Source organism: Labeo rohita, chromosome 20 (assembly GCF_022985175.1).
Source record: "Labeo rohita strain BAU-BD-2019 chromosome 20, IGBB_LRoh.1.0, whole genome shotgun sequence".
Lineage (NCBI taxonomy): Eukaryota > Metazoa > Chordata > Actinopteri > Cypriniformes > Cyprinidae > Labeo > Labeo rohita.
Genome location: NC_066888.1, coordinates 21,740,762 through 21,763,726, shown reverse-complemented (window position 1 = coordinate 21,763,726; position 22,965 = coordinate 21,740,762). Strand labels below are relative to the sequence as shown.

General features: G+C 36.2%; 1 protein-coding gene across 7 annotated transcripts in view; it reads left to right on the top strand.

Moving 5' to 3' along the window:
• The window catches only part of rock2b (rho-associated, coiled-coil containing protein kinase 2b), a 39,684-nt gene that overhangs the window by 9,852 nt on the left and 6,867 nt on the right, over window positions 1–22,965 (top strand). For 5 of the 7 annotated variants that reach the window (XR_007830043.1, XR_007830044.1, XM_051139550.1 and 2 more), the window contains 23 exons: window positions 237–497; window positions 855–999; window positions 3,064–3,202; window positions 3,947–4,038; window positions 7,203–7,365; window positions 8,350–8,434; window positions 8,793–8,881; window positions 10,127–10,175; window positions 10,289–10,424; window positions 11,208–11,299; window positions 13,501–13,747; window positions 15,303–15,409; window positions 15,530–15,689; window positions 16,074–16,234; window positions 16,393–16,577; window positions 17,931–18,000; window positions 18,101–18,204; window positions 19,569–19,755; window positions 20,186–20,279; window positions 20,401–20,495; window positions 20,598–20,780; window positions 20,871–21,042; window positions 22,068–22,274. Coding sequence is in view for 5 of the 7 variants with exons in the window: in XM_051139550.1 (XP_050995507.1) it covers window positions 237–497; window positions 855–999; window positions 3,064–3,202; window positions 3,947–4,038; window positions 7,203–7,365; window positions 8,350–8,434; window positions 8,793–8,881; window positions 10,127–10,175; window positions 10,289–10,424; window positions 11,208–11,299; window positions 13,501–13,747; window positions 15,303–15,409; window positions 15,530–15,689; window positions 16,074–16,234; window positions 16,393–16,577; window positions 17,931–18,000; window positions 18,101–18,204; window positions 19,569–19,755; window positions 20,186–20,279; window positions 20,401–20,495; window positions 20,598–20,780; window positions 20,871–21,042; window positions 22,068–22,274 (3,223 nt within the window). In the remaining 2 variants the exon portion in view is untranslated. The remainder of the gene's footprint in view (window positions 1–236; window positions 498–854; window positions 1,000–3,063; window positions 3,203–3,946; window positions 4,039–7,202; window positions 7,366–8,349; window positions 8,435–8,792; window positions 8,882–10,126; window positions 10,176–10,288; window positions 10,425–11,207; window positions 11,300–13,500; window positions 13,748–15,302; window positions 15,410–15,529; window positions 15,690–16,073; window positions 16,235–16,392; window positions 16,578–17,930; window positions 18,001–18,100; window positions 18,205–19,568; window positions 19,756–20,185; window positions 20,280–20,400; window positions 20,496–20,597; window positions 20,781–20,870; window positions 21,043–22,067; window positions 22,275–22,965) is intronic. The other 2 variants (XM_051139552.1, XM_051139553.1) reach the window with 1 other exon arrangement.

Sequence of the window (22,965 nt, the reverse complement as noted above, 5' to 3'; positions counted from 1 at the left end):
TGTAATTAATATTATTAAAAAGATTAAATACGAGAATACGTTATTACATAAAAATGTTTAAATGTTTGAAAATGTTATTATTAAATAAAGTAATGTGTTCAATAGGACATTTAATATAGCTGTGGTGTTGCATTTGGAATCAAGTATTGTGAAATTTCACTCTATTGCTACCGACTGCTGAAATGTTGCTATTGTAACACCTATCCACCTCACTCTTTCTTTCTCTGTCCACGTAGCTGTGCTGTGCATTCCAGGATGAGAAGTACCTTTATTTGGTGATGGAGTACATGCCCGGTGGAGACTTGGTGACTCTGACCAGCAACTATGACATCCCGGAAGAGTGGGCTCGATTCTACACTGCAGAAGTGGTGCTGGCACTGGACGCCATCCATTCTTTGGGCTTCATCCACCGAGACATCAAACCAGACAACATGCTGCTCGACCGCAACGGACACCTTAAACTCGCAGACTTTGGAACATGCATGAAGATGGATTCGGTGTGTTCTCGGTTGTGTAATTTGGATGTGTGTTTGTGCAGAGGAGACAGAAAGAATGAGTCTACATTTCAAATTGTATAGTATGCAAGATAACAATTAGTTTGTCACAAATCATGGTGTATTGACAATATTAGGACAGGAAACCTGGTTGAAACAATCATTTTTGCATTTAGGCTGCAGAAATCCTCATTTTAATAATTATGTCAGTGCTGCCATCTTGTGGTTAGATAATATAGTGCATCCTGAATTCTGAGGATCTAAGGATTTTTAAAGCGTGCAATTTTTACCAAGCTTGTAAACTTTAACCAGTGTATATGTTGGTTATATTGATGTATATGCATCTCTGTTTGTATTTAGTCTGGTATGGTCCGCTGTGACACTGCTGTTGGGACTCCTGATTACATTTCACCTGAGGTTTTGATGTCACAAGGAGGGACAGGTTACTATGGCCGGGAGTGTGACTGGTGGTCTGTTGGCGTTTTCATTTATGAGCTGCTAGTGGGTGAGTAGTACCAACTTCATCTGTGTCTTCTTACAGCTGAAGTCAAAAGTTTACATACACCTTGCAGAATCTACAAAATGTTAATTATTTAACCAAAATAAGAGGGATCATACAAAATGCATGTTATTTTTTATTTAGTACTGACCTAAATAAGAAATTTCACACAGAAGACGTTTGCATATAGTCCACAAGTGAAAATAATAGTTACATTTATAAAAAATGACCCAAGTCAAAAGTTTACATACACTTTGAGAAACGTTAACCAAAGCATGTTATAGACTTTTCATTAAGACCCTAAAGAATTGTATCAACTTGTGGAAAATGGGCATGTGATGACCAACTGTGTTGTTACCTGAATGATCCACAGCTGTGTTTTCTCTGTTTAGTGATAGTTGTTCATGAGTCCCTTGTTTGTTCTGAACAGTTAAACTGCCCGCTGTTCTTCAGAAAATCCTTCAGGTCCCACAAGTTCATTGGTTTTTCTGTATTTTTGTGTTTTTGAACCCTTTCCAACAGTAGCTGCGTTTCATTTACCCTTCAAGATGTGCAAATTTAAATTGCGAATTGAAAATACGCCTAATGGAATCGGGTCAATTTCGCAAAAACTCACGTATATCAGAAAAAAGTTTACAGTCGCATGAGGTGGTTTTTCAGGCAATTCGAAAAATGGCTTTTTCGCATTTACAGGTCACATGGCATATGTAAAAAGTCATATGATCATTCTTCATTGTACTATAAACTCCAAGAAACACTTCATACATAACCTCTCTCAAGTATAAGGGGCTTTCCCTGATATTAAAGGGGTCATCAGATGCTAAGTTCACTTTTACATGTTGTTTGAACATTAATGTGGGTTGTCAGTGTATGTACAAATTTCCCCTTTAATGATACAAATCCATGCAGTGGTTTTTAATTAATCTGTAAAAATAATATTCCCTTCTTCAAATCGAGCCGTTCTCAGATGCCTGTCGTTGTGGCGTCACACCGACAGAGGCCGCTCCCATGATAGTTGATTGACATGAGCGTTTTACCTCAGATCAGCTGTGACAGTCCAACCTCCATGTTTTGATGCCAGAGCAGGGATGTAAGTTAGACAAGAATATCTCAGATTGAGCGATTGAGGTGTTGTGTTGCTGGATGTAATAATGAACATAGCGGTCGTCATCTGAGCTGCTGAAGATGCAGTAGATTACGTTTGTTTGTGAAGGGAATGCGCCTCCCGATCTACATATATCTGTCTATGTTTGTGCGAATCATTCATGATCCAGCTTCACTTACAGCAGAAGTGCGTATAAGGGATTTTTTTTAATGAATCTTTGCGATCGCCTTTCCTAATAATGTGCTAGTTAGCAAGTTTAGCGGCTAAACGCGGCTAAAGTAAATAGACTTGTCTCTCCACAGAGAGAAGAGAGGGGCCGGGTGAGCAGAGCTCATTTGCATTTAAAGCAGCCTCGACCAGAATTGGATGATTTTTGCAGAGCTGATTTTGGCAAGATAAAAAGGGTGTTGTTTTACACTACCATTGAGAATTTTTAACCAAAGTATATTATAGACTTTTCATTAAGACCCTAATGAATCATATCAACTTGTGGAAAATGGGCATCCGATAACTCTTTCAATGCTTAGACTATGTACGCTGCACGCATCTGCAGTGCGTAACAGCTCCGACATGGTCACCGGAGCTGATGTTGTTTATACCAGCAGCGCCGCACACGTTTCTAAAACAGCTCTCCACGCTGCTTCTGTAAAGATGCTCAAATGCACAAAAATACTGAAAAACCAAAGGGACCTGAAGGATTTTTCTGAAGAACAGCAGGCAGTTTAAATTCAACTATTATTTTCTCTTGTGGACTATATGTAAACATCTTTTTTGTGAAATATCATATTAAGGTCAGTACAAAATAAAAAATAATGTGCATTTTGTATGATCCCTCTTTGGTAAAATAATTAACATTTTGCAGATCCTGCAAGATCTATGTAGACTTTTGACTTCAGCTGTATATTCTGGAATCTCATCTCATTGTTCTTACCGTCCTATATTAATTCTTCTGTCGATGTTGGCAGGTGACACACCGTTTTATGCCGAGTCCCTGGTGGGCACCTACGGAAAGATCATGGATCACAAAAACAGATTAACTTTCCCAGATGATATTGAAATGTCAAAGGAGGCCAAAGACCTCATCTGTGCATTTCTGTCTGACAGGTGAGAGAGGGAAATGTAAAGTTTGGATGGAGTCACCTCTTTTAGAGGTGTCATGAACTGTCTTTTTATTATTTAGTACTGTTCTCTGTTCTTCTAACTCTGTTCTGTTCTGTGGCCCCCCTCTCCTCATCGGAACGTCTTATCGATCCAGTTTTTGAAATGGTAGTGTACATAAAATGCAGTCAACTCAAGTCTATTTAAAACGATTTACCAGTACATCTATTTTATGCTTTTAATAGCCCTTCAAAATCAGTCAATGGTAAAACATCAACTTCATGTCCTAATGCTTCTACTACCGTTCATCTTTCAGTCTGTTTTCCTACAACTCTCTTTTTCCTCTCTCTTTCCCCTCCCTCACACATGCACACACATGAGCATTCCTAATCAAATATTCCGAGAGGGGCTTTGTTTTCTTTTAAAAAGCACAACACACACACATACTCCTCCCTTTGCATTCTAGCTACAGGAATGTCCCACACGTGGCAATCCAAACTGCTGCACCCCTCTGATCCAGATGCAAGGAATGGGAGGGGAACGACCGTTCCTTATTTTTGGATGTTCCTGTGTGTGACGCTTTCGCTCCTGAACTCATCCACGCTCTGCTGTTTCCCTTTAGCCACTCGCCGTTCCCATTTCACACACACAGACGTTCCCATTTCACACACACAGACGTCACTTAACAGATTAGTGAGCGTGGTTGTGGTTCTCTGTTTGGTTTGCTGACCAGTGTTTTGCTATGTTCAGGGAGGTGAGGCTTGGCCGGACTGGAGTGGATGAAATAAAATGTCACCCCTTCTTCAAGAACGATCAATGGACCTTCGACACCATACGAGACAGTAAGCCGTTGAGTGTGAGTGTGGCTGATCTGTGATTGTGACTTGTGAAAGTCGCATTTATTTATGATAATTATAGCTAATTAAGTAATAATCACTATTGGTAACTATCAAGTCAATAATATTCACTTAATGTAACATTATGCATGTGCAGAATGATAACGATATACAGTCGATGTTTTGCATTAGTTCATATCTTGAGTGGTTTATATCTGCTCAGATTATGGCTATGGGGTTTTGCGGCACAGCTTTTAAATTTCCTGAAATTTATGCATACATACATTTTGCAATTTCAGTCATGGATGCATAGTCTTGCATTTACTTTGTGCTGAAACCTTCTTTTGTGTGTTTTTTACCCACTATTTTATTGATATATAATTATAACTGATAGAATTGACATGTTTAGATGTGTTTGTCTTGTTGACTATAATATATCTTGGCTTATGTTTTATGCCGTCAGTACTCTATTTTTGTCAGATTTGTTTTGTTCAGTAGCATTGCTCTCTGCTGTGTTGTGCTGTGTGGATGAGTGATGTGCCGCTGTTGGGGGGTGTGGTGTTCAGGACAGGGTTATGGGGGTATGGGGTTGGTTTCAGTAAGGGCGGATCCCAGCATGTGGCCTGTACACAGTTACTAATGAGAGAAGAACCTCAAAACCACAGAGTTGGACTCGTTTTCTCCTCCTCTCTCTATATCCCTCGCTCCAGTGATGCCCAAATGCACATGCTGTATTTGCTTTCTATCTAGTTTTCTCTCTGCCTCCACAGTAGTCTGTTATTAGCGGTGCTATCAAGGAGCATTCTGGGAAGCAACTGCATCTATATATCTGTTCGGTGTGGTGTTGACATATGGCAACATACAATTTTCTTGCTATTCAGAATAAAATACAAGATATTTTGTTGTAGGAAATAAACATGCTGGCATGTTTTTGATCTTTTTGCTTCATCTTTGATAAGTTTAAAGGGACAGTTCACCCAAAAATGAAAATTCTGTCATTACTTTCTCAGCCTCATGTTGTTCCAAACCCGTAAGACTTTTGTTCATCTTCGAAACACAAATTAAGATATTTTCATTACATCCAAGAGCTTTCGCATGTGCCATGAATCTCCCATGAACACGTGTCGAAGACTGACACGGAAGAGAAGAAATTGTTGAATAAAGTAGTTATTTGTGTTTTCTTTGCACACAAAAAATGCGTCTTTACTACCTTTCTGGGTCTTGAACGTGTCAGTTGCGTTGCGTTGCTGTCTATGCAGGGTCAGACTGCTCTCGGATTGCATTAAAAATATCTTAATTTGTGTTTGGTAACAACATGAGGGTGTGTAATTAATGACGGACTTTTCATTTTTGGGTGAACTATCCCTTTAATAGATGTTTATCAGACTTTATAAGACTTGTTTATGTCTAAATTGGTTTCACAGTATATTGAAAGAAATATGGATGGTTTCCATTGTGGTGCAGAGAAAGGCAATTCTGTACTACTATGGAATTGCAGTATGCATTTCCTCATTAATATTTTTTTATAGATCACTGTTATCAGTGACATTACTGCAGTAATTTATTGACTTATTTGGAATTAATAGGTTTAGAACTGTTTTTATGCATTAAAAACAGAAAATTGACTATAACAGTGAGGAAAACTAGACCTTAAAAATCAAGCTATTAAGATATTAAAGGAGAAATTATAATGGTTTCCTCAGTTTGAATGTGTATGTAAACCAAATGGATAACATGACAGTTAATAAAAGAAAACAATGTTTATGCAACCCAAAACCTTAACCTAAAACCTAATTTTATCCAGTTTTATTTAAAAAAAAAAAATCTGGATTTAATTAAATGAATGCAGTATTTTTTTTCAGTGTTTGGACGACATGTGGATTATAGAGAGGAATACTCTTTCAAACATTTATTTTAGTCTCTTCCGCTCACCAAGCCTGCATTTATTTGATCCAGAGTACAGCAAAAGCAGTAAAATTTTAAAAATATTTTTACTATTTAAAATAACTTTGCTATCTGAATATATTTTAAAATGTAATTTATTCCTGTGATTTCAAGCTAATTTTTAGCATCATTACTCCAGTCACATGATCCTTCAGAAATCATTCTAATATTCTGATTTGCAGCTCAAAAAACATTTATTATTATTCTTATGTTGAAAACAGCAGAGTAGAATTTTTTTCAGGTTTCTTTGATGAATAGAAAGGTCATAAGAACAGCATTTATATGAAATAGAAATATTTTGTAACATTATAAATGTCTTTATAATCACTTTTGGTCGTGCTAAATAAAAGTATTAATTCCCCCCCAAAAGAAAATATACTGACTCCAAGCTTTTAAATGGTATAGTGTATAATAGTGTATAATGTTAGAAAAGCTTTTTATTTCAGATAAATGCTGATCTTTGGATTTTTTTTTTTATTCATCTAAGAATCTGGAAAAAAATACTTAAAATAAATATTGATAATAATAATTAAAAAAGTTTCTTGAACAGAAAATCAGCATATTAGAATGATTTCTGGAGGATCATGTGACACTAAAGACTGGAGTAATGATGCTGAAATTTTTGCTTTGATCAATAAATTACATTTTCAAACAGAAAGCAGTTATTTTAAATAGTAAAAATGTTTCACAATATTCCTGCTGTTGCTTTGAATCAAATCAATGCAGGCCTGGTGAGCAGAAGTTAAAAAAAAAATTAAAAATCTTACTGTTTAGAAACTTTTGACTGGTAGTGTATTATACCCTCCTCTAATTCAAAAACTAAACATAAAACACAAAGATTCAACATCTCTGTCTGTTTTCGTTTGGCTGTGGAAAATCTGAAGGCAGCCTATCCCCATTAGATGTTTGACACATGTTCTCCCAGCGTGCTCATCTCGTTCACTCCAGAAGCAGGGAGTGTTTTGGATGTGTAAGTGAGCGTGAGCGTGTGTGTGCACAGTAGGTAGTGAGTAAGCACCGGCCAGCTTGGCAAGTCATACACGCCACTCCTCCCTTCAGTACAGTGTCTGCTTTGTGTGCTACACACACTGAGCCTTTCACTGAGAGACTCTCTCTCTCACACACAAGCACTCAAACAGGACACACTATTTTTGCTCAAATCTTTTACAATATTCTCTTAACTCCCCCCTCCTCCCGCTCTCTCCCTGCCTCTCTCTGTCTCTCAGCCATGGCTCCAGTGGTGCCGGAGCTGAGTAGCGATATTGACACCAGCAACTTTGATGATGATATAAAGGATGATCCATTAGGAACGGAGACTTTCCCCCCTCCCCGTGCCTTTGCAGGGAATCAGCTACCATTTGTGGGGTTCACCTATTTCAGGGAGGACCAGTAAGTGTGAAAATATGTATTTTTTGTGTGTTTGTTTGTGTCAAGATGGATTCAGTGGCTATTGAAACATATCAAATTGTTATATTTTATTACAAATATTTTTATCTAACGTAATTAGTTTGTTGCATAATATGGCAATGTAATATAACTGACGTGCGTGGAAAAAGGATTCAAAACGGTTCCCACACATTCCAGCCAATGAATTTTCAATGACTTTTACAGGCGTTCATGAGTATTTTAAAGGTTTAGCACTCACAAAGAACGATTTCTAGCATGTGAAGTATTTTTAGGCTGGGCATGACTAGAAAAATATACATATTTACAAAAAAACATGCCGTTTTAATGTTATATTGATTTCCAGGCTTTTTTATTATTATTTAAAAAGTTTCTATGACTGTGAAAATATGTTTTCTACCGTAAATTTGTTGAAAATGAACATCTACAGTAGAGATGGTGAAATCTGTTTCTGAAGGAGTTAAAAGTCCACATTTCAGACACTGTAGCGCTGTTTGACTTTTACACTGGTAACTTGTTCACTCACAGATGAACACTAAAGAGCTGTAAAACGACAGTTAGCTCCTATTATAGATTGATAGAGACAGGATATACAGTATTTTGGAATGATTATGGTAACTGTGAATGAGTGCAGTATTTGTTTCCATCACAATTCCCTCCTTTTTTCCCTTATCCTTTCACTGTTTCCTCCCTCGCTTTCTCAGTTTCTCCAGTGTGGCTGAGTGAAGCCACATGGGCCGCTGGCTGAGATTGGCTGGAGATTGAATAGTTGCTTTGAGATTTTTCTTTCTTTCATTTCCTCTCTCCATCTTGTTCCCTCTCTCTTTTTAACATATTCTCCAAACTGTCTTTTTCATCTTGAATTGATTTATGAAACCTCAAAGTGCACTGCTGCAGAGTAAACAACGAGCGAAGCTTGCTGAGAAAAGTGGAACATTTGCCATAATGCTCTTTCTATCTTCCTTTCAGATTGTTAAAGCAAAACAATAAGTGTTCAGAAGAGGACGTCGGTGCTGATAGTGTCAATGAGGATCATAATTTAAAACAAGCAGAGGTGCATATATATGTTTTTTAAAATAATATTGACTTTTATCATATTAATGGTACATGATAAACACTATAATATGAGTTAAAAGGTTATTTGAGGCTTTGGGGTGTATATAAAGCAATGTTTGGGGAATATTGCTCTATAATAGTGGTTGGCACAAAATTAGCACTTCGATTTTTTTAAATAGATTCTTATATGGCTTGTTCTGCAGCAGAATCTACCACAGTCGCTTGGTGTCGTTACTCAACATAATTGGAGTGTTTCTCCACATTCTTTAGATAATTGTTGCTTTTAATAGAATGGAAAAACAACCAGCATCAGTGTTTTTGTTGACTTTTCACATGTGTTTTGTGCATGTTCTCAGTCCAGTGAGCTGCAAAAAAGGCTGAAAAAGTTAGAAGAAAAAGTCAAACATGACATTCAAGCAAAGGAAGAACTGGAAAATAAGTGCAGGTATAAATACTCATAAACATACAGTGTGACCCAGATGTTATTTAGTTTTTTTATTTAGTACATTTTTCTTTAAATGTTATTACCAACATAATGTAAATGGAAAGCTGAATTAAAATTCAGAAATATAACAGGATGATGTATATTTCAGTTTCATGTAATGTCACAATATTTATTTGGTTTAAATTTTCTTTTTTTTTTTTGAAAAGTAAATCACATTTTTTGTGTCCTCAGACCTCACTGTATATGTGTGTGTGTATGGAAGGATAATGGATATTTAAATTCACGTTTAACTAACTGTTTGCATGTTTAAATCCACAAAACTTACACTACCAGTCAAAAGATTTTTAATGTTTTTTTTTAAGAATTTGCATTTGTTTGATCCAAAATACAGCAAAAGCAGTAATATTGTGTAATATTTTTACTATTTAAAATAACTGCTTTCTGTATGAATATATTTTAAAATGTAATATATTCCTGTTATTCCAAAGCTAAATTTTCAGCATCATTACACCAGTCTTTAGTGTCACATGATCCTTCAGAAATCATTTTAATATGCTGATTGGCTGTTCAAGAGACATTTATTATTATTGTTGTTATTATTAATGTCAATATTTAAAACAGTTGAGTTGAATTTTTTTTTCTGGATTCTTTGATGAATAGATAGATCCAAAGATCAGCATTTATCTGAAATAAAAAGCTTCTGTAACATTACAGAATATACACTATACCATTCAAAAGCTTGGAGTCAAGAAATTATAGAAATTAATACTTTCATTTAGCAAGGATGCTTTAAATTGATCAAAAGTGATGACAAAGACATGTATAATGTTACAGAAGATTTCTATTTCAGATAAATGCTGTTGTAAACTTTCTATTCAGGAAACCTGAAAGATTTTTACTCATTTACTGTTTTCAACATAATAAACCTTTTTTTTGTTTTGAGCAGCGAATCGGCATATTAGAATGATTGAATGATGTGACACTTAAGACTGGAGTAATGATGCTAAGAATTCAGCTTTGAAATCACTGGAATAAATTATATTTTAAAATATATTCAAATAGACAACATTTATTTTAAATAGTAAAAATTGTACTGTTTTTGCTGTACTTTGGATCAAATAAATGAAGGCTTGGTGAGCAGAAGAGACTTCTTTGAAAAACATTATAAACTTTTGACTGGTAGTGTATGGCAAATTCAAAACATATCTTCACTTAACTAATTTAAACTGTGTTGTGTCTCAACAGAACAGCAAATCAGCGGCTGGAGAAATTGTCCAAAGAGCTTGAAGAAGAAGTAAGACACATTTTTAATTGGCACTCACCAAAAAAAGCACGTTCATGCAAAACCATTCAGAAACAAAGTGCTGATTTCTTCAAGCTCCTCTAACTGTTTCTCTTTTGCTGTAGGTGAATGCGAGACAGGCGGCGGAAGAATCTCTGAGGGAACTGGAGAAAGAGAAAGCTTTACTGAAGCACCAGCGTACTGCGAGCATAAGAAAGGCTGGATTAGAAACAGACAGAAAGCGTGTGCTTGAGAATGAAGGTGAGAACAGCAGGCAGAAACACACTTGACTGATCCTCAGCGTAGGGCTGGATGATCAAAATCTTGATTATTTGAACACTGTACCTCGATTACGATTAATTAACTTTTTTTTTTTTTTTGCCCTCATAGATATAGATGTGAATCTGACTCAGGATCACTGTAGCAAGTGATCTTATTCTCAGTGATCTTGGCCTGTCACTCTATATCCACAAGTTCTTACTCTAGGTTATTACTGGCCATTTACACAAAATGTCTAAAACCTCTGTATTTGCATTTAAAACTAGAGACCCAGCACTCAGGAATGCCTACTCCACCATGTTTTTGTCAAATACAAGAGTTCCTATGCCAATCTGTTATTGTAAACAACATTGCAGAACATTTGCCCCGCCTCCATGGTCTTCTGATTGGCTTTAGAACTGACATTGATGAGCAGCGCTGCGTATTAAAGTTTAAATTCTGTTAACTTGACACAACGTCTTAAATGTGGCACTCACGTGCAAGATGCTGCAAAAGATGCAAGCGCAACGTCATACACTTTCGTATAGTGCTGACTAAACGCGCTGTAAAAGTAACCTTTATTATTACTTAACGTTCTTTGAATTACATGAGCTTTTCATTAAATATATGCTGTTTTAGATGCAGCTTCTGGTTGTTCAACATTGGCCTAAAGTTTCTACCCGATTTGCTCAGTACCAACCTCTGACGTTTTCCCATCTAGAAAGTATTAGTTCTGCTCTGCTGATGTTGTTATGTTAAAATATTTTGCATTTTTCTCTCCTGCAGTGAGCAGCCTGAAAGAGCAGCTAGCCGAACTCAAGAAGAAGAACCAGAACTCTCTTATCTCCGCAGAGAAGAACATTTACCTGGAAAGACAGGTGAGTCCCTGAGAAAAACTTTGTCAAACCATTCACCTCAGAACAGTTATTTTTTTTAACAAATAACCAGATGCAGAATTATATCAGATTTTGGGGCATGTAGAAAGGTTTTTAAAAACAGCAAAAATGGCTATAGGAAATAAAACATTCAACCTGCTGAGGTCTATGCTTGATGCTTAAAGGAGAAGTCCACTTTCAAAACAAAGATTCACATATAATGTACTCACCCCCTTGTCATCCAAGATGTTCATGTCTTTCCTTCTTCAGTCATAAAGGAATTATGTTTTTGAGGAAAACATTTCTGCATTTTTCTCCATATAATGGACTGATATGTTGCCCCGATTTTGAACTTCCAAAATGCAGTTTAAATGCAGCTTCAAACGATCCCAAATGCGATTGTAAACGGTCTTATTTAGCAAAACGATCAGTAATTTTCATTAAAAAAATACGATTTAAATACTTTTTAAATCAAACTCAAGACAGTTAGGATATGTCGAAAAACTCCAATTGTATTTTCTCTCTCAACTTCAAAAATCATTTCAAAATCATCCTACATCGCTGCAGAAGTTCTGACCCAGTCTTTGCAACAAGAACATGCAAAGAAGATCAAACACCCTTAACAAAAAAGGTAAAACAGCGATGTAGGACGATTTTAAAGTTGAGGGAGAACGTGAGATGGGAGTTTTTCGACATACCCTAACCGTCACGAACCGGAACAAAAACAGTCCAAGCAGAGTAAGACAAGACGAACGTTTGGCATTAAAAAGTATATAAACCGCATTTTAGTTTACAACCGCATTTGGGATCGCATTTAAACTGCATTTTGGAAGTTCAAAATCGGGGCACCAATATAAAATTATAAATATTTGTTATTAAAATAAGTGAAGAAATATCCACGAAAGGAACAAAATACTGTTATATTCAAGTCTGCTTATATTCCTATATGTTTTTGAAGCCCTAAATCACTTAAGTTTATACTACTGATCAAAAGTTTGGGGTCAGAAAGTTTATTCAGTAAAGATGGATTGAAATAATCAATAGTGTAGGGCTGCCCTCGACTGAAGATTTTTCTAGTCTTCATTTTAAGCATTAGTCGCACGTTTATTAATAAACCATATAAATCATAATAATGAGCCTTTAATTGCTTACATAGCCTAAGCGCTCAAACGCACACAAAAAAAGCTTGACAGTGCACCGGTAAATATAATATTTATGAATGTGTGGGAAAAACAGCAAGGAGACTGCATTTAACGTTTTAATAATTTATTGATAAACTAGTGCTTTTTTTTGTTTTGTCTTTATTAAGAGATGAAGTTGGGGATGCTATGCCCATTTCATACGAATTACATAATCTGAGAATATTTGTTTTCTAATAATTGGTTCATTTGAAAGTAGACATTTCACTCTCTATAAATATATTTTTCATGTCTGTAAGGCAAATATACACAGAGTTTCGAAGTTTCATGCTCAAGTTCACAGAGACCAAGACGGCAGAAAGTGCATCCTGTTTGCTTTCATTATTTTACAAAAGTGCAACGTTTTGTTGTTGTTTTGAGTGCATACAAATAACCAGTGACCAAGTGGCCGCACCGGCGCGTCCATCATTCAGTAATTCAGTAAAATTCACTCCATTTAGGAAGCGCACTACTATTCAGCTTCCACACTCCGCTCAGACACTTCAGTAGTGCACATTTTTCTAGGTTAACATTAGATTTAGCAGCCATGTAATGTTGCTAATTCATACATTGTTCAGATGAAAAGCCATATTTGAGGTCGATGAATGATGGGTGAGCGTTTGGATGTCCTGCCTGATGTACTATTTTACCACATAGACCAGCTGTTAACAATCTGTCCGTCACGGACTGAGGGACTTTGCCACTTCCTGTGGGTTTTTTTTTTCTGCGACTAAACGACTAATAAAAGTTTGGTTGACCAAGCCTCTTCTCATCAACTACAAAGGTCACAGTAAATTCATTTATAATGATCCAAATTTTTATTTCAAATAAATCCTGTTTTTTCAAACTTTCTTCTCATCAAAGGATCCAGGAAATGAATGCAGCTTTGTAGAGCATGAGACTTCTTTCTAAAACATTTAAAAAATCTTACTGACCACAAACTTTTGGACAGTTGCATAAATATGTTTTTGTTTTAAGGATATATTAAAAGAACAAAAGAGATTCTGATAATCAATGTGTCTTTAGTTGGAGGAGCTGAATGCTAAGCTCCAAACTGAGGCGGAGGAGTCTGAGCGGCTGAAGAAGGCCCAGGGCGAGGCGTTGAAACAGTCCCAGCAGCTGGAGGTCTCTCTCAGAGAGCTTCAGGAGCGTCTGGCCCAGCTGGAGAGCAGCCGTCTGAGTTTGGAGCAGGAGAAACTGAGCCTGCAAACTTCACTGGAGCTGGAGAAGCGAGAGAGAAGCCTCGGCACAGAGAACATCAATGACCTACAAGGTGAGTACATTTTTGTGTCTGTGCCTGCTTATGTTTGTCAGACAGATGTAGCCTTAAAATTAGCATCTACTGAGCTTCCTAGAAGGAGATTGTGTTACATTCTAGGGATCACACTTGTGTGCAGGTCTATGTGAGTGAGTGAAAGCAAATGTTTATATTTGAGTGTGTAGTGGTCAGCTTCTCACTGAAGGACACACTGAGCTCTTGTCTGCCGGGCAGCGTTGTTGTGTTGGGGTGGAGCTGCCCACAGCGAGTGTAAACATGAATAGAGCGTTATTTTAAGGTCAGAGGCAGGTAGCTGACGTTATGTCGCTGAACATGGAAAAACAGGAAATATCTCTTCTTTTCTGTGTCGTAATTTTCAGTTTTGTCCATTTAAATTTAAAGGATTTGTCCCTGCGGGTGTTTTTATTTCCCAAGAGATTATGTGTTTAAATGAACACATTTCAACTTTAAAACGTACCATGCCTTCATTTATTTGATTTTATTTTTAATTTTATTTGATATTTTACTTTATTTTATTTTTACTTTTCAGATGCCTTTATATAGATGTCTATATATAAACTATCAGTCAAAAGTTTTTGGACAGTAAGATTTTTAAAAAAATTGTTTTTTTAAAGAAGGCTGCATTTATTTAATCCAAAGTACAGCAAAAACAGCAACATTTTGAAATATTTTTACTATTTAAAATAACTATTTTCTATTTGAATATATTTTAAAAAATAATTTATTCCTGTGATTTCAAAGCTGAATTTTTAGCACCATTACTCCAGTCATATGATCCTTCAGAAATCATTCAAATATTCTAACTTGCTGCTCAAAAACATTTATTATTATTATTATTATTATTATTATTGTGTTGAAAACAGCCAAATAGGTTTCTTTGATGAATAGAAAGTTCAGAAGAACAGCATCTATCTGAAATATAATTTTTTTGTAACATTATAAATGTCATTTTGATCAAATAAACAAACCATAAACCAAACGTTTGTGAAAATAATTTATATCAGTTTGGTATTATTATTATTTATAAATATATTTTTTTGTATTATTCTCAATTTTTCTCTAATTATGACTGTCCCTTATTCTTTTCCACCATGACAAATGATTCTGTGACGAATTAAAAATTATTTTAGATTATTTTTTAGATTAATTATGTGGTTTGTAATGTATATGAAGAAAATAAAGAAAAGTTATTTCTGTTCAAGGTGTTATGTAAAAAGTAACATTTATTAATATTATGGTAAAAATATTGTATTAATATTAAATTAGGTTTATTCATTTTTATTCTTATAATGTTTAAAGTATAAACTCTTGCCAAAAAATAATAATGATAATGACAATAAAAACATTTGATATGAAAACTATTAGTTTAAAAAAAAGTTAGGAATAGACAAAGTAAATAAAAAATTGCGAGAGTTTGAAGTGTTTTACAAGAATTTATTTTCTCAAGGTCCACAGCACCAAAGTGCTGTATTCCTGACCTTTGACTTCAACTTCTGTATTGTTTTTGCCTGTCACTTTTTCTTTATTTCTGTCTTTCTTTCATTTTCAGGTCGTGTCTCTGGACTGGAAGACGAGTTAAAGCTCATAAAGGCTTCTCTTTCAAAGGCTGAAGCAGAGAAAAGACAGTTACAGGAGGATCTTACTACCTTGGAAAAGGTGTGTGTGTGTGTGTGTGTTTTAGCAAGAGACTGAATGATTCATATTCTCAGCACATGATGTGTGTGGTTATGTGTATTTTAGTGAAATGCCCATTAATGTTGACCCCTTCACCCACAGGAGAAGAGCAAGCAGGAAATCGATCTCACCTTTAAACTCAAAGCCATTCAGCAGAGTCTGGAGCAGGAGGAGGCAGAGCATAAAGCCACTAAATCCAGATTGGCTGACAACAACGAAATCAACCAATCCATAGAGGAGGCCAAGTCTGAGGCCCTGAAAGGTAAAAGTACACAGCTGAATCTAATATAAAAACATGTATATCTGTCTCACTACAAATGAAAAAACTAAAATGAGGAGTGCAGTTTAGAGTGAGGAAATGGCCCGATTTACTCTGTTAAAATTAAAAACCTGTATAACATGTAAAACTGTTATCCAAAAGGAATTTGAGACATAATTTGGACTTGCCACAAAAAATGCCTGTGAACATTTACATGGTTCTTTTGGAAGTGCCTTACATTACCCTTGTATGAAAAAAAAATGTTTTCCACATTCCAAAATGACTTTTCCATTTTCTGTTCTAGCTTAGTAAATCTTTCCAAAGTTCGTAGTACAAGCCTGTTGGCTCGTCTGGAGGTTGGTGATGATGTGTGTGTTTCTGTAACAGATATGGAACATAAGCTGCTGGAAGAACGATCTGCGAAGCAACAGTTGGAAAACAGACTGATGCAGCTGGAAAAGGAAAACTCAGTATTAGACTACGACTACAAACAAGCCAAACATGAGCTTCAGGAGCTCCGCTCGCTCAAAGAAAAACTAACCGAGGAGGTGCTGTACACCCATCTGACTGTTTTTCTTGCCTGGCTGTAGCCTAATGTCTGAATTTAATTATTTAATTAAATTGTTTTAAAATTTCATATATGCATCACATGGCCTGTGGAGAGTCTAAGATATTAAATCCAGTCTTTTGTGTATGTGTATGACAGGTGGAGGTGCTGAATATACGTGTGCAGCAGGAGACTCAGAAGAAGACTCTGTTTCAGGCAGATCTCAATGTACAGAGGCAGGAAATCAGCACCTTGCGCTCCTCAGAGAAACAGCTTAAACAAGAGCTCAACCATCAGCTGGAGCTCAAACTCAGCCTGGAGAAACAAAATCAGGAACTTCGCAGGTGAGTTAGGGTTGCTGATGGATGATATATATCTTTTAATGATATTGTTCTTCTGTCATTGTCTTTATAGTTGTGAAATGTCCCTATTCTCATAGAATTAGAATGATTAATAAAACGTAGTTATTGTTATAGTTGGCACCCTTTGTGTGAACTGTTTGTTAAACTCACAAAGCAATACATCAATAAGCATGATATTGCATACCACACACACAGTTGAGGTCAAAAGGTTACATAACACCTTTTACCAAAATAAGAGGGATCATACAAAATGCATGTTATTGTTTATTTAGTACTGACCTGAATAAGATATTTCACATAAGATATTTACATATAGTCCACAAGAGAAAATAATAGTTGAATTTATAAAAATGACCCCGTTCAAAAGTTTACATACACTTAATTCATAATACTTTGTATTGAATGATCCATAGCTGTGTTTGTTTTTTGTTTAGTGATAGCTGATCATGATTCCCTTGTTTGTCCTGAACAGTTAAACCTCTGTTGTACAGAAAAATCCTTCAGGTCCCACAAATTCTTTGGTTTTTCAGTATTTTTGTGTATTTACATTTTTTCTAACAATGACTGTATGATTTTGCGATCTATCTTTTCACACTGAGGACAACTGAGGGACTCATATGCAACTATTACAGAAGGTACAAACGCTCACTGATGCTCCAGAAAGAAAAATAATGCATTAAGAGCCAGGGGTGTAAACTTTTGAACAGAATGAAGATGTGTACATTTTTCTTATTTTGCCTAATTATCATATTTTTTTAAATTAAGTACTGCCTTTCAGAAGCTACATAAGATACTTATATAATTCCCAGAAGACAAAATAAGTAAAATTTACCCAGATCTTCAAATTCAAAAGTTTTCCCCTTCAGGTTCTTAATGCATTGTGATTCCTTCTGAAGCATTAGTGAGTGTTTGAACCTTCTGTAATAGTTGCATTTGAGTCCCTCAGTTGTCCTCAGTGTGAAAAGATGCATCTCAAAATCATACAGTCATTGTTGGAAAGGGTTCAAATACACAAAAATGCTGAAAAACCAAAGAATTTGTGGGACCTGAAGAATTTTTCTGAAAAACAGTGGGCTGTTTAACTGTTAAACTTTTGAACCAGGTCATTTTTATAAATTCACCTATTATTTTCTCTTGTGGACTATATGTAAATGTCTTTTATGTAAAATATCTTATTCAGGTCAGTACTAAATAAAAAAGTAACATGCATTTTTGTATAATTCTTGTTATTTTGGTAAAATAATGAACATTTTGCAGATTCTGCATGGTGTATGTAAACTTTTGACCTCAACTGTATATTATGCATGCAATTAAAAGGTCTCTTTGTCCACTCAGGGAGAGAGAAGAAGCTAACAATCAGCTGAAAGAGCTGAAGGACCAGTTGGAGTCAGAGCAGTACTTCACAGTATGTTGGACAGGCTTTAATATAGTTTATCAGTGAATGTGTGGGGGAGTGTAATTGGGTTGGTTTGTGTCTCTGTGTAAGCATTTTTCCTTGATTTCAGAAACTGTATAAGACTCAGATTCGAGAGCTGAAAGAGGGCAGTGATGAAAAGGCTAAACTCTACAAAGATGCTCAGCAGAGAATAGAGGACCTGCTGGAAGAGAGGTGTGTATTTGTACAAGTTTTTGCTTTTGAAACAGGATGGTGGGACTATTTTTTTTTATTTTTTTTTAAACTGAACTACATGACAATTTTTGTTTGACACTATCACCTGTAATCATGATACATCTGATAGATGCATCTGCACAGAACTCATGTAGGGACCAATGTACCTCAACAAGTAACTTATAGTCATATGCTTCAACCACTAGACGGCCAAAAGTTAAAAAAATCTAGCTGTAAAGGTGCTGTATGTTTTTTTTTTTTTGACTGTAAGCATAAAAACACCATAATACATTCACATGTATTTAGGGAACATGCTAAATTTACGTTCTTGTTTCTTAAAAAAAAACAATGCTACAGCCAGTTATTCTAATCTGAAATTGTGCATTCGATATCGGAATCTTTGTTGTGTTTTGGTCCGTGTGATTCCACCCACTGACAGTTTAAACAATAGTATTTTGACGCCCGGGGTTGCCAGGTGGTGGAAAACATAGCATATTTAAGTCGCTTAAAGCAGCAAAGGAACTGGCTCAGAGATGGCAGATTCTGTCAGACCTAAAAAGCCTCCGCATTCAACTAAAATGACATATTAAAATGCAGATAAATCAACTCATAAGCTCCTTGCTTTCCATTGTCAGCTGAGCTTGTTACTGTTGCATGTTCTCAATCTGACAACTCACTGGAGCATCACATCTGAGGAAGAGGGGGAGGGAGAAACAATATTTTGAATTTGGACTGCAGTACCCATTTCAGCCACTAGCTGTCAATATTACACACTGCACCTTTAAGATTAAAGGTCCCTGCATACTGTGTCCGATGTTTTCATATGCTTTTTTTTTGTATTTTTCAGAATTTGTCAAGCACAGAATAACACGATGGCTCTGAATTGTTAAAACACCTCTCAAAATCCTTGCTACAGATGCGAAAAATGCAGAAAATTTAACCCAATCGGATTTTTTTTTTTTCGGAGGCAGTGTGTAAACGTGATTGACACAACGTGAGGTCGTATTAATTTTTTTAGCAAGCAAATATTCAGACAAGAACTTTGGTGTGCAAGGACTGGAAAAAAAAATGGAAATGCGAGTTTCTTGGCTTTAAAGCCATCTATATGCTAGTGTAAGTCACATCATAGATAGAGCGGCTCCTAGTGGAATGGAGGATGAAAATCACATAGACAGTTTTTCCCAGTATGGTGAAAGAGCAATATGCATGTGAAACCTTATTAGTTAACGCAAGTCTAGATGAGAATTATGGTAAAAAGATGGTTAATTAAGGATGCAGGAACAGATAACAATTTGTATGCATGGATCTGTATAGTACACTGAATTTCTATTCATATACAAACTGGTTTGTGTGTGTTTATATAGGGACTCGTTGGCATCCCAGCTAGAGGCGAGTCTGACAAAGGCAGACTCTGAACAGTTGGCGCGCTCCATCGCTGAGGAGCAATACTCAGACCTGGAGAAAGAAAAGATCATGAAAGAGTTGGAGATCAAAGACATGATCGCAAGACACCGGCAGGAACTCAGCGAAAAGGACAATACCATCAGCTCGGTGAGAATAAGAGTATAATATTGCATTTATTTAAAAATTATTATTATATGTGACCCTGGACCACAAAACCAGTCTTAAGTAGCATGGGTATATTTGTAGCAATAGCCAAAAATACATTGTATGGGTCAAAATTATCAATTTTTCTTTTCATCCCAAAATCATTAGGATATTAAGTAATCATGATCCATAAAGATATTTTGTAAATTTTCTACCATAAATATATCAAAACTTAATTTTTGATTAGTAATATGCCTTGCTAAGAACTTAATTTGGACAACTTTGAAGGCGATTTTCTCAATACTAATACCTGGTTTTGTGGCCTAGGGTCACATATAATAAAATATAATAAATATGAATTAATCTGTATGCATAACATAAACATTAATTCATATGAATTAATTTAAATTTTGTATCTTTTATGTAATACAAGCTGGAGGAATCGAACCGCACACTGACTGTGGATGTTGGCAACCTGGCTAATGAGAAAGAAGAGCTCAACAACAAGCTCAAACACCTACAGCATAGTGAGTAGGCTGCTGAATGGCAGATAATATTATAATATAATATATAATAATATAATAATATGAATGGATTTATGTTTTAATGTTCATATGTACTTTAACATTTATAAATGTGTATACACAGAGCTGGAGAAGGCCAAAGAAGAAGAAAAAGAGAGGAAATCTGTGTACCTGTCCATCGAGAGGCAGATACAGTCTGAGCGAACCCTCAAGATTCAGGTATGTTTGGCTTATAACTACTGTATACATGTACACCGTTGTTCTCATAGCTTAACATAGGTGCATGTCTCAGGTCAGTTATATCAAATGTTTGTATTGAAGGCTATAAACAAGCTGGCTGAGGTTATGAAGAAGACTGATGTCAGACCCCAGCAAGGCAACAACACTGACATCCGCAGAAAGGAGAAGGAGAACAGACAACTGCAGTCGCAGCTCCGCACAGAGAAAGAAAAACTCAACAACACCATCATTAAATACCAGAAAGAAATCAATGAAATGCAGGCTGTAAGTGACATTAAATATATATGTAAATGTAACTACCCAAAAATCTAGTCACTAAATATTTAAAGCACTCAAAATCTGTTCTGTTTGCAGACGTTAGCAGAGGAGTCTCAGGTGCGACTGGAGATGCAGATGGCCCTGGACAGTAAAGACAGTGATATTGAGCGTCTGCGCTGTCAGCTCACTAGTCTCAGCATCCATTCTCTGGACACCACCAGCATCAGCAGCACCGGCAACGACCTGGAGGGTGATGACGCATATCCAGGTAACTATCCAGGTTATGACCCGTCAAACAAAAGACCGCGTTATGTGTTACAGGATTAGTTCACTTCCAGAATAAAAATTTCCTGATAATTTATTCACCTCCATGTCATCCAAGATGTTCATGTCGAAAAGAAATGAAGGTTTTTGAGGAAAACATTTCAGGATTTTTCTCCATATAGTGGACTTCGAAGGGGATCAGTGGGCTGAAGGTCCAAATTGCCTTTTCAATACAGCTTTAAAGGGCTCTACATACTCTCACCTGAGGAATAAGTGTCTTGTGTAGCAAAAAAATTACAATTAAATTTACTTTTTAACCATAAACTCTTATCCTGCGTAGTCCATTGGAAAGGTCACGTGGAAGTACCGACCCAAAAAAGTGAACGTGCAAATAACGTCAAACGCCCTTTGCAAACAAAGTAAAACAACAATGTTGGCTGATTTTGAAGCTGGAGAAGAAAATTAGATGGAGTTTTTCACCCTACGAAAAAAAGAGGTAACCATGAATGACCATACCAACTTGATTACGTAATGCATGAAGTCCATCGCAGAGCTAGTGCAAGACAAGCATTTGTGGTTAAAAAGTATATACATTGTGGGTTTTTTTAGAAAATGATTGTTCGTTTTGCCAGATAAGACCTTTATTCCTCAGCTGGGATCGTGTAGAGCTCTTTGAAGCTGCATTGAAACTGCAATTTGGACCTTCAATCCGTTGGCCAACATCGAAGTCCAATATATGAAGAAAAACCCTGGAATGTTTTCATCAAAGACCTGTCTATCTATCATTAATTTTATTTTATCCACAAATAAAATAGAACACATAAAATCAATACATAACTGCCACTGTTTTTCTCTTTTACTTGTTTTCCATTGCAAACTCTGTCTTTCTTTTTTGTTTACTTATTCCCCTCTTTTTAATGTTCCTTTCTTCCCCTGGTCACAATGGCATACTAAATTTCTGCATCATTTTGCTTTTTTTCCTTCACTCTTCTTTCACTCCTTCCCATTCTCACTGTGATGGTGCTGTAGTGCGCATCACACACTCACACACTTCGGAGTCTATGTCCTTCACATACCAACGAAGCTCCAAGTCAGTGTGTATTGATACCCGGCCATGCCGGATCGCTCCTCGGTTCCCCTCCGACTCAGAGGAAGAGGAGGATGAGGATGAGGAAATTGAGTGGCGGCAAAGGCCCGCCCTCACATATGAGAAGCCTACTGACCAAGAGTCTGCAGGTGACCCTGCATGGAAACAAATCAGCACGCATACTGGCCCTCGCTCTCCTTTACTGTCGTTCAGTGTGGAGTTCAAATACTAAACACCTAGACAGCATTTGCCTATGAAGCCCAAAAATGCTGTTTAGGTCAGCTAAGTAAGTCGGTGATTCCCAACCAGGTGTACACATACCCCAAGCAGGTCATTGGAAATGTCTATATTTTGCTTGATTTAATCTGTAAAACAGGTTTAACCTATACAAATGGCTTTGTTTTAAAACGTTAAAGTTCATCCAGAAATGAAAATTCTGTCATTAATTACTCACCCTTATGCTATTCCAAACGTGTAAGACATTTGTTCATCTTCAAAAAACAAATTAAGATATTTTGATGAAATCCGAAAGCTTTCTGACCCTGCGTAAGCAGCAATGTTATTACCACATTCAAGGCCTAGAAAGGTAGTAAGGACATTGTTAAAGTAGTCCATGTGATATCAGTGGTTCAACTCTAATTTTATGAAGTTACAAGAGTACTTTTAGTGCGCAAAGAAAACAAAAATAAGGACTTTATTTAACAATTTCTTCTCTTCCGTGTCAACTGACACGCATTCACAAGAGTACCACGATGCATAATGGTGATGAAGAGGTGCTTGACCCCTACTGATGGGGCTGTTGGGGTACATAAAACAAAAAGGTTGGGAACCACTGTATAA